This window comes from Podarcis gaigeae, assembly GCF_964106915.1.
Source record: "Podarcis gaigeae genome assembly, chromosome: 8".
Taxonomy (NCBI): domain Eukaryota; kingdom Metazoa; phylum Chordata; class Lepidosauria; order Squamata; family Lacertidae; genus Podarcis; species Podarcis gaigeae.
Genome location: NC_139684.1, coordinates 89,052,277 through 89,066,391, shown reverse-complemented (window position 1 = coordinate 89,066,391; position 14,115 = coordinate 89,052,277). Strand labels below are relative to the sequence as shown.

The following is a 14,115-nucleotide window of genomic DNA, read 5'->3' as shown; positions in this document are numbered from 1 at the left end:
CTCTGGGTAATTAAACAACCTATGGACCTTTAAACTTGGGGGGGCGGCGGGGTGTGTGTGTGGCAGTAGCATGTTATTGTTTCTATTTGCTACTATGGTATGTATTTTTTTGTTCTATATTGCAAACCACCCTGTGCTCCTCAGATGAAGATCCTCATCATCCTCGTACCTACGGGACCGCCTCTCCCGGTATGCCCCACGGAGGATCTTAATGCCCATAAATAGCAACGCCCTCGAGGTCCCAGGCCCTAAGGAAGTAAGATTAGACTCAACCAGAGCCAGGGCCTTTTCAACACTGGCTCTGGCCTGGTGGAACGCTCTGTCTCATGAGACCAGGGTCCTGTGGGATCTGATTTCTTTCCACAGGGCCTGTAAGACAGAGTTGTTCCGCCTGGCCTTTGGCTTGGAGTCAAGTTGACCCCCTCCCCATCTTTCTTTTTCCTTTCTCCTCCTGTGATGAGGTTGCATTTTAATGTTTTAAGGTTGTATTTAACCTTGTTTTTAAGTTGTATTTCAATCAACTTTTTTATTATTGGTTGTTAGCTGCCTTGAGCCCAGCCTTGGCTGGGGAGAGCGGGGTATAAATAAATGTTACTATTATTATTACTATTATTATTATTATTATTATTAAGAGTGGTATAGAAATTTAATAGATAATAAGAATTGTTCTTTTCCTTATGTTTAGATTTTGTATGCTTTATGGACAGGTGTATGACCATCTGTCAGGGAGGCTTGAGTTGAGATTCTGCATCGCAAAGGGTTGGCCTAGATGACTCTCAGGGTCCCTTCCAACTCTCCACAATTCTATGATTCTTTGTCTCAAGTGACTAATAAATTGCAACAGAAATCTACGGACACCTGCAGGCTGTTCTCCTGGGCAGGTCCGGGAAGGAAAGGGACAGTGCTTGAATTACCGTATTTTTTGCTCTATAAGACGCACCAGACCACAAGACGCACCTAGTTTTTGGAGGAGGAAAACAAGAAAAAAAATATTCTGAATCCCAGAAGCCAGAACAGCAAGAGGGATCTGGCTTCTGGGGTAGCCCACGAAGCCTCCGCAGGGTAGCGGGATGAAGGCTCCACGCTGCCCTGCGGAGGCTTCGCACAGCAAAGCCAGAACAGCGAGAGGGAGCAGTGCGCAGCTCTCCCTCTCCCTGTTCTGGCTTCTGGGATAGCCGCACAGCCTGCATTCACTTCATTAGACGCACACACATTTTCTCTTACTTTTAGGAGGAGAAGTGCGTCTTATAGAGCGAAAAATATGGTGCTTGGGACCACTGGAACAGCATTCCTGCTCAGAAGACCACTGCACTACCAGAGAACTCAGCTACAAGCCCATTCCCTGCATGCCCACATCAACTAGGCGTTTGCTAAGCATGCTCTCCCACCACCCCTCACGCACAGAACCCCACCTGGCTGAAGGGAAGCAGAGAAGCAAAGGCAGCTGGTGAAGAGGAAAGGAGCTGGAATGAAGAGGATAAAAACAAAAACCGTTCTTACCTTCAAATTCCTCTGCTCATGAAGAGGTGGTGGTGGTGGTGGGAGGGCGGACAATATGAGCCAAATAATACCATCAAAACCAACCACAGGGTGAGGGTGAATGGGGAACAGAAAAGCGGAAGGAACAAAATTAAGATGCGGCACACAAACCAAGCAGAAGCGAATGAAATGCACGAGAACTCAAAAAAAGAGAAGCCACCAGGCCGGGGGGGGGGGAGGCAGGGGGAGCACTACCCACAGGCAGGGGCAGCCTCGGGGGGGGGGGGACAACGGCCGGGAGCCAGGGGCTGCCGCCGATCCTAAGAAGCAGCTCTCCCTCCGCTGGCCGCTCTCGTTTCGCACCTCCACAACCGACAGCATTTTCGCAAATGTGACAACCCGCGGTCACCCGCAACTCTTGGAGAAAAGTCTGATCGGTTTCAGTGCTTTCCAGAAATGGCAAGAACATTAGAACAAATGAACATGGGAATTTTAAATGAAAAAGTTTCCAGCTCTGGCAGGAAATAAAACAAAAGAGGAAATCCTTTTTTTTTAAAAAAAAAAAAGAAATTCAGTTGCATTTCCAGTTTTAGGGATCTGACTTATAACCAGAAAAGGGAAAAACATTCCAGAAAATTAATTACGCTCAATAAAGCAGATTATGTTTTTCTCAGGCTTCTTTAGGTTGCTTTAGGGTTACACACAAGCATTCGAGAACTCAGCACCAGTGAGGAATTTCCTGCTTCCTCCTCAGGAGGAATGCTGCCAAAATGTTCTGTGGGACGTCAAAGCTTGCATGCTCCTACTTGGTTATCAGTTACTCCAGATCCAAGATTATCTTCACGAAAAGGGTTCTCCTTACCTTTCTCCAGAATGTCTTCTGCACCATCCTCCCACTGGTCTTCGTCTTCATACTCATCATCCACATCTGGAAGGAAGAGAAAGGGAAGGGACGAGGTCCACATGATAAGCCAGGAGTCAAAGATTACATGTCTCTTATGGTTGGGGCAGGGGGCAGAGGAGAAGAGTCTTTTTTTGTTTTTTTACCAGCTTCATCTAAAATAAATCCGCCATGTCTGGGTTTCTTCGCAGGCCGGTCATCATCGTCCTCTTCCTCCTCTTCGTCATACTCTTCCTCCTCCTCTTCTTCCTCTTCCTCCACTTCTTCCTTCTCGCTGCCTACGGCACTGACACGCTCCTCTTCAGCCTGCATGTTATTGAATGAGAACCTTTAACCTGTGACTCGCAGGTGGTTCACGCTGAAGCCCACAGAAAGCAGCTTTACTTATGGGTGGGGGAAACAGCACCAAACAGCTTGGTTACATGGAAATGGAAACCACAGGCCCCAATTCCTAGCCCCAACCTGCTTTTAGACTTAGGAGGAGATATCCGGGTCTCTAGAGAACTTCTGCCCAAGCTCAGTCCTTGGATACGGCTTGAGAGTCAGAGGCTAGGCAAACACAAGCGGCCCTGTGCTCCTTGTGGGATTGTGCACCCTCCAACGTGCTGGTGAACTAGGCTCAGTTTAAAGCATGCTTTGATTGGTACATAGGGATGGTTTCTCTCGTTAAAGAAGCCCAAACCTCCCTTGGGTGCACACAGCTGGTTGGGGGAGTCTCTGAATGAGGACGACGATTAATTACATTTTTAAGAACCTCAAGGCGGCTTACTTCATTCTCCTCCTTATTCTACCCTCATAACAACCCTTTGAGGGACTGATCCAAGTCACCCAGAAAGCTTTGTGGCCAAGTGGGGACGTGGACCCTAGTTTCCCTAGTCTGCCGCTACACCATACTGGCCCTCTTGTTGTTCCTTACATCTGCCTCCTCACGGTAAAGACAGAAGCTTTTCTCTAAGATGTATGCGGAATGAAAAGAAAGGCTAGAATAGATATTGCTGCATTCCAAGGGGTTGGGCAAGATGGTCCTTAGGGTCTCTTCCAACTTTAGAATCCTATGATTTACTCAATTAACGGACTTAACTTAGTCATTCCAGTGGGTCAATTCTGAGCAAGGCTAGTGCTGGATACAACCCAGAGTTTGCCCTGCTGACTCTGCAGCCTAGGGCCCAGGTACCTATGGGACCGCCTCTCCTGGTATGCCCTGCAGAGGACCTTAAGGTCCTCAAATAACAACACTTTGGAGGTCCTGAGCCTCAAGGAGGTTAGACTGGTCTCAACTAGGGCCAGGGCCTTTTCAGTACTGGCCCCGACTTGGTGGAACGCTCTGTCACAAGAGACTAGGGTCCTGTGGGACTTGATATCTTTCCCGCAGGGCCTGCAAGACAGAGCTTTTCCGCCTGGCCTTTGGTTTGGACTCGGCCTGCCCCTTATGTTTCCTTCCCCTTATGGTCTTGATTTATCAGCTACTTTAAAATGAGGCTACATTTTAAATTGCATTTTAACCTGTATTTTAAATTGGTCTTTTTTCCTCCCCCCCCTCTTTCCCCTATTATGTTTTTATTGTGATTGTATTGGTGTTAGCCGCCCTGAGCCCGGCTCTGGCTGGGGAGGGCTGGGTATAAATAAAATTTATTATTACGAAGATGAAGATGAAATTGCTTACAGAAAATGTGCTCTGCCCCAGCCCCAAGTTCAAGAGAAGCCAAAACCCGAAAAGACATGTCAGGTGAAGGGTATAAGAGCTTCTTCCTCTGTTCCAGGGTGGAAGATCCACACATAGATCTCCTTACCTGCTGAGACTGTGAACAGCTTTACATGTCTGCAAGATGCCTTGGTGATGTACAGTGGTGCCTCGCAAGACGAAAATAATCTGTTCTGTGAGTCTCTTCGTCTAGCGGTTTTTTCGTCTTGCGAAGCAAGCCCATTGACGGCTTAGCGCTATTAGCGGCTTAGCGGCTTAGCAAAAGGGGGAAAAACTCGCAAGAACTCGCAATACGTTTTCGTCTTGCGAAGCAAGCCCATAAGGAAATTTGTCTTGCGAATCGCCTCGAAAAACGGAAAACTCTTTCGTCTAGCGGGTTTTTCGTCTTGCGAGGCATTCGTCTTGCGGGGCACCACTGTAAATGGTGGATAGGAAGGCTGCAAATCTGCCAAATAAATAAATAACCTGCCTCCCCTCTCCACAACTCAGGCCAAAGACACACTTCCTTGAAGCAGGTGTGCCTGCATGAAGCAGGTGTGCCTGCATGATCTCCTCCACCTCACCTCGTTCTCCTCCACCTCTTCCGCCTCACTGCTGCGCTCGCTCTCATCTTCAGAGAAGTTGCTGTCCTCGCTGTCAGACATTGCAGCAACACTTTTCTATCCTGAAGAAAAAGCATAAGCCTCTTAGCCACCATAATAGGCTTGCAAAATCCATTTTTGTTGCCCACCAGTTAATCCCCACGCTACAGGAATAAAGTTTAGCAGAACACGAACATCTGCAAATAATAAAGATTCATCAGTGATGTGAGGAACAACTTCGGACCAAAAATAATGTATCTCTGGACAAGACCACATCATAGGCCTCAAAGAGCATTTACATGAGAAGGGAAAGACAAAAATCAGCATTATGCAGACATCATATAACTCAAATTCTCCTTTACATCTGCAGCTGCGTCAGAAACTCAGATATAAGCTAGGTGCCATATGGCTCCTTAAACTAAGGTCACAGTCACCAAAACGGAATGCCGAGTTGCCATATTTGGGCAAGACGGCTCTAAAGTCTTATTTTTCAAAGGACAGACAGTGAGAGCTGGACCATAAAGAAGGCTGATCGCCGAAGAATTGATGATTTCGAATTGTGGTGCTGGAGGAGACTCTTGAGAGCCCCATGGACTGCAAGATCCAACCTCTCCATTCTGAAGGAAATCAGCCCTGAGTGCTCACTGGAAGGACAGATCCTGAAGCTGAGACTCCAATACTTTGGCCACCTCATGAGAAGAGAAGACTCCCTGGAAAAGACCCTATATTGGGAAAGATGGAGGGCACAAGGAGAAGGGGACGCCAGAGGACGAGATGGTGGGACAGTGTTCTCGAAGCTACGAACGTGAGTTTGACCAAACTGTGGGAGGCAGTGGAAGACCGGAGTGCCTGGCGTGCTCTGGTCCAGGGGGTCATGAAGAGGCGGACACGACTAAACGACAAGTTGAGATGACAACCTTGAGCTAGCTTAAGAACTCTGAGAACTTAAAGAAGAAAAGTCTGGGACAGTCCACATATATACTGGCTTATTCCCATCTCTTTTTCTTAATGGTGACACAGACCATTCATAACATAGGGATATTCTTCACAACTGTGAGCAGTGGGGCAGTGGGGTGGGGTAAGTGTAGACAAGCTACAACAATTAACTCTAACGTTGCTCGCTGCTCCTGCTCAGGCTGCATAATTCATTCTGACTGCACAGATAACTGATAGGATTCTACAGGATGTGGTATTAAGTGGGTGAAAAGAGGAAAGATCCAATGATCCACAAGCATGCACCTCCAGATGGTGGAGTTGTCAGGCACCATCCAGACACCCGGACATCTTCACCTGGTCACAAGTGGCCGATAACCAGGTGCAAAATGCACCTGACTAAATTTGAACACTGCTTAAGAATAAGCCAGTATTCTTCAGCTTCTTCAAAACTGGGGTGTCTTTATGGTGAATATGTACTTTAGGGAATGCAGGGGGGGGGGGTTGCCTGAGAACTGTATAATGTATTTATTTGTTGCATTGATATTCCATGTTTGGGACGTGGGTGGCGCTGTGGGTTGAACCACAGAGCCTAGGAATCCCCACGACGGGATGAGCTCCTGTTGCTCAGTCCCTGCTCCTGCCAACCTGGCAGTTCGAAAGCACGTCAAAGTGCAAGTAGATAAATAGGTACCACTCTGGCGGGAAGGTAAACGGCATTTCCGTGCGCTGCTCTGGTTCGCCAGAAGCGGCATAGTGATGCTGGCCACATGACCCGGAAGCTGTACGCCGGCTCCCTCGGCCAGTAAAGCGAGATGAGCGCTGCAACCCCAGAGTCGGCCACGACTGGGCCTAACGGTCAGGGGTCCCTTTACCTTTACTATCCCCCCTTTTATTCTCCAAGGAGCTCAAGGCAGTGCACAGTTTTCTCCCTCCCTCTCATTTAATCTTCACAACAACCACTCTGAGCTGTGAGAGGTAGCAACTGCTCTCGCCAGGTCACACCCACTGAGCTTCCCTGTGGCTGAGTGGGGTGGATTTAAACCCTGGTCTAAGTCCTGGTCCTCATTTAATCCCCACAACTTTGTAGGGCAGGCTGGGCTGGGAGACACACACCTAGTGAAACGTGGGTCCAGGGTTGTGGCGGCAGTGGGACTTGAACCAGGGTCTCTCCCAGGTCCTAATTCTAGACCAGGGGTCAGCAAACTTTTTCAGCAGGGGGCCGATCCTCTGTCCCTCAGACCTTGTGGGGAGCCGGACTATATTTTTTTTTTGGGGGGGGGGAATGAATGAATTCCTGTGCCCCACAAATAACCCAGAGATGCATTTTAAATAAAAGGACACATTCTACTCATGTAAAAACACGCTGATTCCCGGACCGTCCGTGAGCCGGATTGAGAAGGCAACTGGGCCGGATCCAGCCCCCGGGCCTAAGTTTGCCTACCCATGTTCTAGACACCACACCATGGACCACATTGAGCCGCTTAAGCAGGAAAATATGGGATATAAATCAAAACCAATGCTTAATTCTTTTAATGATTCCCCCCTTATGCTTTGGCTGTTCTTTTTTTCTCCTTTTTTTTTAACCTGCACACCTTCATGAGTCCTTGTCAGGGGAAAGGCTTAAATATATGACACTGACACAGCTCAATTAGTACAGCATGAGACTGTTCATCTCATGGTTGTGGGTTTGAGTCCCGTGTTGGGCTAAGGATTCCTGCATTGCATTGGGGTTGGACTTGATCCTTCCGACTCTATAATTCTATGACATAAAATTCAGTGTTGAAAACTCCAACTGTTCCAGGAACATTTTGAAACAGGGAATTTCATTAATGCAGTTTCTGAGCTCTGGGCACAGTACTGAACCTATAGATTTCCGATTAAAACAAAGAAGAAGAAGAAGAAGAAGAAGAAGAAGAAGAAGAAGAAGAAGAAGAGTAGTAGTAGTAGTTTGGATTTGATATCCCACTTTATCACTCCCCTTCAGGAGTCTCAAAGCAGCTAACATTCTCCTTTCCCTTCCTCTCCCACAACAAACACTCTGTGAGGTGAGTGGGGCTGAGAGACTTCAGAGAAATGTGACTGGCCCAAGGTCACCCAGCAGCTGCAGGTGGAGGAGCGGGGAAGCGAACCCGGTTCCCCAGATTACGAGTCCACCGCTCTTAACCACTACACCACACTGGAAGGAAGTGGAAGGAAAGGAGAACTTTTGTTTCTGCCTGCCCACTTCTAGCTACAACACTGGAGAAGAGACCCTCTTCTTAAGGATATTGGGGGCGGGTGAAGGACTACACCGTGTGAAAAATGAAAATATTTTAGCTGCAGTTCATCCATTTTCAGCTTTGAATTCTTGTTATAAAAAAGGGCACCTAGACATTCTGTTGTTACACCCATTTAGGTGCCATTCAGCTCGTAGCTTTTCTAACACTGATATAACAACAACAACAACAACAACAACGGTGGAATAAAGGCAACAAAACAAAACAAGAAAGCCACCAAGAGCCATAAGAAAGGGACCCTTCCCCTTTCATGTACGAACCCATTATTATTATTAATATTACTGCTACTGCTACATACTACTACTGATAGTTTATCCCATTAGTGATGTACAGAAGTGAAAGCTGGACCATAAAGAAGGCTGATCGCCGAAGAATGGATGCTTTTGAATTCTGGTGCTGGAGGAGACTCTAGAGAGTCCCATGGACTGCAAGAAGATCCAACCTCTCCATTCTGAAGGAAACCAGCCCTGAGTGCTCACTGGAAGGGCAGATCCTGAAGCTGAGGCTCCAAGACTTTGGCCACCTCATGAGAAGAGAAGACTCCCTGGAAAAGACCCTGATGTTGGGAAAGATGGAGGGCACAAGGAGAAGGGGACGACAGAGGACAAGATGGTGGGACAGTGTTCTCGAAGCTACCAGCATGAGTTTGACCAAACTGCGGGAGGCAGTGGAAGACAGGAGGGCCTGGCGTGCTCTGGTCCATGGAGTCATGAAGAGTCGGACGCGACTAAACAACAACAACAGGGTTCATTCATTTTCAGCTTTGTGTTCTTGTTATCAATAAAAGAGCGTCTAGACATGCCGCTGTTGCACCCATAACCTTCGGTTTAAGGTGGCATTTAGCTCCTAGCTCTCCTATCTCAGTTCCTAACCCCGATATAGCAACAAACGGCGGAATAAACAAAACAACAAAGCCACCAAGAGCCACAAGAAAGGGACCCTTCCTCTTCCAGGCACGACCCCATTATTATTATTGCTGCTACTACAGTAGTACCTCGGGTTAAGAACTTCATTCATTCCGGAGGTCCGTTCTTAACCTGAAACTGTTCTTAACCTGAAGACCACTTTAGCTAATGGGGCCTCCTGCTGCCACCGCGCCACCAGAGCACAATTTCTGTTCTCATCCTGAAGCATATCATTTTTTGAGCAATACAGTGGTACCTCGGGTTAAGTACTTAATTCGTTCCGGAGGTCCGTTCTTAACCTGAAACTGTTCTTAACCTGAAGCACCACTTTAGCTAATGGGGCCTCCTGCTGCTGCCGGAGCACAATTTCTGTTCTCATCCTGAAGCAAAGTTCTTAACCTGAAGCACTATTTCTGGGTTAGCGGAGTCTGTAACCTGAAGCGTATGTAACCCGAGGTACCACCGTATAACAACAAACGGCGGAATAAGCCAAACAAGAAAGCCACAAGAAAGGGACCCTTCCTTTTCCAGGTACGACCCCATTATTATTATTATTATTATTATTATTATTATTATTATTATTATTATTATTATTATCATTATTATTACTATTACTGCTACTACTAGTAGTAAAATTTGTAGGCCCCCCTCCGCCCGACAATCTCAGGGGGGGGTTCACAACCTTTTTTTTAAAACAACCACAACAACAACAACAAACAAACCGAAAGGGAAAACACAACATTGCGCGGCACGGGGTTGGGCTAGATGACCTCTGGGGGTGCCCCCTCCCACCATTCTGCGGTCCCGCATGAGGGAAACCACACCCACCCACACCCCTCTCCCCCCCCCCCGCGAGGCCGGTGAGGGGACGGGCCCGGGAAGCCAGGCCTCCTCCCTCAGGCCTCCTCCGGCCCGCTTAGACCCGGGCCTTGCCGAGCCCTGAGGGGAGCGGCCGGCAGGCGGGCCTCGTCGCCTCCCTCCTCCCCCTCTCCTCCCTCACCGCGCTTCTCCGGAGGCCTCCCGCTTCCCGCCGCCGCCTCAGGGCCTCTCCGGGGGGGTGTGAGGGGGAGAAAAACCGGCGCGGGCGGCGGAAGAGAACCGGAAAAACCAAAACAGAACCGCCTCGAGCGTCTGCGCGCGCACGCGTACAAGGTGTGTGTGTCTGGTGGGGGGGTGTGGAGAGAGGAAATCTCGCGAGAAGACGAGGAAATTGGGCCGCCCGGGTCACGTGCCGGCGGAGGAAGGGAACAGCGACGTGTTACGCGAGTGGCGGCGACGCGGAGGAGGAGGGGGGGAAAAAATGGCGCCCCCATCACGTGATCGCGCTCGGCCAATTACGGCCCGTCGCTTCTTCCCTGGTTGGTCTGGGGCGCCATGGAGGAAATTGGGCCGCCGCCCGGGTCACGTGCCGGCGGGGGAAGGGAACAGTGACGTGTTACGCGGGTGGCGGCGGCGACGCGGAGGAGGAGGGGGGGAATGGTGCCCCCGTCACGTGATCGCGCTCGGCGGCCCATTACGGCCCGTCGCTTCTTCCCTGGTCTGGGGCGCAACAAGGAGGGGATTGGCCGGCGGGGTGTGTGACGTAGGAGTTGTGGAAGGCCAATGGCAGCGCTGGGATGGTTGGGCGGAGAAGGAGGGGAGGGCGCAGGGGATCCCCAAAGGGGCAGCCCGGGCCGTTCTACTCGGAAGTAAGCCCTATGGCGTTGAATGGGGCTTACTCCGCAGTAGCTGCGCGCGGGATTGAGGGCCTGCCAAGGCTCCTCAGCCCATTCATTGCCCCAGGGGTCGCCCCCCTGAATTCAGTTGGGCTTACTCGTGAGTAAATGACGTGCCTGGTGGGATCAGGCCGCAGGAACCATCCGTTTCATTCATCTGACTATTTTCCATTTATTTATTTTTCTTTTGTAATACCGACTTTATTCTGTTTGTTATTTTTTTAAAGGTTTTTTTTAAAATTATTATTATTTATTTTTTTACCAACAACCCAAACACAGTGAAAACCCCCAGGCGGCTGATACATTGGGTATACATAATCAATAATAACATATTCAAATCAACCACATGGACAATTCTATATACCTTAACACTTCTCTCTCCATATGGTTTATTTAACTTTTAACATTTTACTTACCCTAAATTGTTCAAACCTGCCCAAATAATTCAATATTTTCTCAAACCAATCCTCGTCCTTCTCTTGAAGTTGGTGCAAAAATGGTATTATACACCTGTAAGGTTATATGGGAAAGCACACCTTGGCTTAAGAACAGACTTCCGGAACGGATTCAGTTCGTTAACCATGGTACCACTGTATTTATTGTCAAGCATAACAATTACAGTCTTTTCTACAGCTCTTGTTACCTAGGCAGCTACAGTGGTACCTCGCAAGACAAATGCCTCAAAAGACAAAAAACTCGCAAAACGAAAGAGTTTTTCGTTTTTTGAGTTGCTTCGCAAGACGGATTTACCTATGGGCTTGCTTCGCAAGACAAAAACGTCTTGCAAGTTTGTTTCCTTTGTCTTGCAAGTTTGTTTCCTTTTTCTTAAAACCGTGCATTCACTTCGAGGAGCAACTCGTAGCACGAGGTGTGGAAGCCTTTTTTGAGGTTTTTGAAGACTTTGGTGCTTTTTGAAGCTTTTCCAAAGTCCGTGCTTCGCAAGACGAAAAAATCGCAAGACGAAAAAACTTGCGGAACGAATTAATTTCGTCTTGCGAGGCACCACTGTATTCCCAGGTCTGCACTGTATGAAGCAGTTGGAGCAACAGGGGGGCCCTCCCCCCCCACTTTATGTACCTTCCCTTGAAGAGCTGCATGCACACAGCTGGAGACTGCGCCTGTGTGCAAACTTCCTCTGCTCCCCCCTTTTCAGTCCTCTCCTGGTTCAGAGAGACAGTGGTGCAGGAGAGGGTGGGGAGTGCCCAGCCCTTCACTTCCCTGACCTGCCTCTTCTTCCTTCTCTTCTGACCCATCCTGTGCTCCACCCTCCAGCTCTGAAGCTTCCCCAGCCTCTCAGTCTTGCCTCCTGGCTGGTACAAGTGCCCACAAACCACTACCCCCCCTCTCCCAAGTCAGACTCCAGCCCCTGCTTCTCCGCATGCACACTTCTCTCTCTCTTTTTTTATAATAATATTTATTGACAGTTTAAAAATTACATAAAGAAAAAAATAGAAAAAGAAAAGAATTAAACAATACAATACATTACAAAAGCAAAAACACTACATAAAACATTAAATTAACAAAACAAAACAAGGCAATTAAAAACACACCCAATAATTTCAAAATCTTGTCTTTCATTCACTTGTTTCAGCGACCTCCTCTCACCTCCCTTTTTGTATTCCACTTCAATTAACTGTTTCAGCAATTCCTTTCCATCTTTCTCTATCTTCTGTCCTGTAATTTATCTTAACATATTCTAACCTTGTTTTTTTCCCTTTAATACATTAACAATCTATCTGTACCTATTTCCTTATAACATTTCTGCTAAAGCCATATAGCTTCATTCCATCATTTTTCTAACATTCATTAATTTTACAATATTTCTGTAAAGAATCTTTAATTTTTTTCCAATCTTCTTCCACCGACTCTTCTCCCTGATCTCGGATTCTGCTAGTCATTTCTGCCAGTTCCATATAGTCCATCAGCTTCATCTGCCTCACATGGACACTTCTCAACCAGTCCCTGAGACCCACACGTTCCCCCGCCCCTGAAATAAATGACTATCTTTACTTCTCAGGTGATTGTGTTGTAAACAAAAATCTGCCCTTTCCCCCCTTATGGGGTATCCAAGAGCCCATATAGAGTCCTCTAGGTTCTCCATCGGTCAGAGAAAATAACAGAGGCCAACCAGAGAATATTGAGAAGCAAAGCAGCTAGTAAGCTTGATCTGTTTTATTGATCTGTTGCAACAGGTTTCCTCGCTCACCACACGCAGGAGGGAGGAGGAACCCAGAACAATGGCACACAAGGCCTTATATAGACATTTTGAATTCCCTCCCTGGAGTCCAAGACCACCCCCCAGACACATCATACCTACATCACAGAAAGGGTGGTCTACAGCAGAAATCTGAGTGCGTTGTTTATCTCCTGTCGTCGTTTTATCTCTTGTCTGGCAGGTTACCTGTTAATGGTCACTTGATTGGATACCCTGGGGAGCCTGGCCAGTCTTTTGTAATGACAAATACTTAGTTCCTGAGCCAGGTCACAGGCTCACCCTATTCAAACACAGACAGACATACCCTTAAGACAGGATTTGTAAAGGAAAAGACAATGGGGAGACTTTTCCATTTTCCTTTGACCTTGCAGAGAAAACATTTGGTCAGTTTGGGAATCAAAAATGGTTTCAGGTCGGTTTTCCTGTGCTGATCTATGTACGTGCTTGGTTGGTACATTTGTGAGCATTTATTATATATCTAAGACTTTAAAATTCTTACCACAATTGTTATAAGAATTTTAAAGTCATATATATATATTAGATGTTCATAAACATACCAAGCAAACAGATACAATATGTAAACCACATGTCTAAAACCCACAAAAAAGTCCTGAAACCATTTTCTCTCTCCCAAAATGACCTCAAATGTTTCGGTGGAAGGAAATGGGAAATCTCCCCTTTGTCTCTTTCACAAATCCTGTCTTAAGGGCACATTTAAGATATGAACAAGGTGTGAGCCTGGGACCTGGCACCTGGATTCAGGAATGGAGTAGTTAGCATAACAAAAGAGTGGCCAGGATGCCCAGGTAATCCAGTCAGGTAACCTGGCAGACAGGAAGAATCAAGACATCCAGATTTCTGCCCCTTCTCTGATGCATTAAGAGGGTGGTCTTGGGCCACACCCCTTCTGTGATGTATGTATGATGTTTCTGGGGGTGGTCTTGGACTCCAGGGCGGGCGGGCAATTTAAAACTCCTGTGGGAAGCTGTTGTGCAACAATAAAGATCGTGGTCTACTGACCGCTGTTTTGCTCCAAATTACTTGACTGGAATTTTCTTCTTTTACTGTCCTCATGGACCCACGAGGGACTTGCACCCCGACGAGCTGGGCTCTTGAGTAGCCTCTCACTCCAGAATTTATCCTTATCAATTTTGTATTGAAAGCCACTTAATTAGATTTTAATTTGATCCTGACTTGTTTTTAGGAGGTAATTTAATTATTGTTTGATTTTATATTAATGTTATATATTTGATGTTAGCCGCCCTGAGCCTGGTTTCGGCTGGGGAGGGCAGGATACAAATAAAAGTTATTATTATTATTATTATTGGAACATGACAAAGGAAAAAAAGACATTTATCAATTTGAAAACGATCATGATCCATGCAGGTAAGATGAGATGAGGAGC

The 14,115-nt window shown here is 47.3% G+C and overlaps 1 protein-coding gene across 3 annotated transcripts in view; it reads right to left on the bottom strand.

The window, feature by feature from the left end:
- Positions 1–9,979, bottom strand: part of SUPT5H (SPT5 homolog, DSIF elongation factor subunit) — a 37,478-nt gene extending 27,499 nt beyond the window's left edge. Inside the window, exons 1-5 of one of the 3 annotated variants that reach the window (XM_083753626.1) lie at positions 9,781–9,864; positions 4,646–4,746; positions 2,527–2,686; positions 2,342–2,407; positions 1,501–1,512 (exon numbers count right to left, since the gene is read on the bottom strand). In XM_083753626.1, the coding sequence (XP_083609752.1) occupies positions 1,501–1,512; positions 2,342–2,407; positions 2,527–2,686; positions 4,646–4,726 (319 nt within the window). In that variant the 5' untranslated portion in view covers positions 4,727–4,746; positions 9,781–9,864. Of the gene's footprint in view, positions 1–1,500; positions 1,513–2,323; positions 2,408–2,526; positions 2,687–4,645; positions 4,747–9,780 lie in introns of all 3 variants that reach the window. The other 2 variants (XM_083753625.1, XM_083753627.1) reach the window with 2 other exon arrangements.
- Between the last annotated feature and the right edge of the window lie 4,136 nt (positions 9,980–14,115).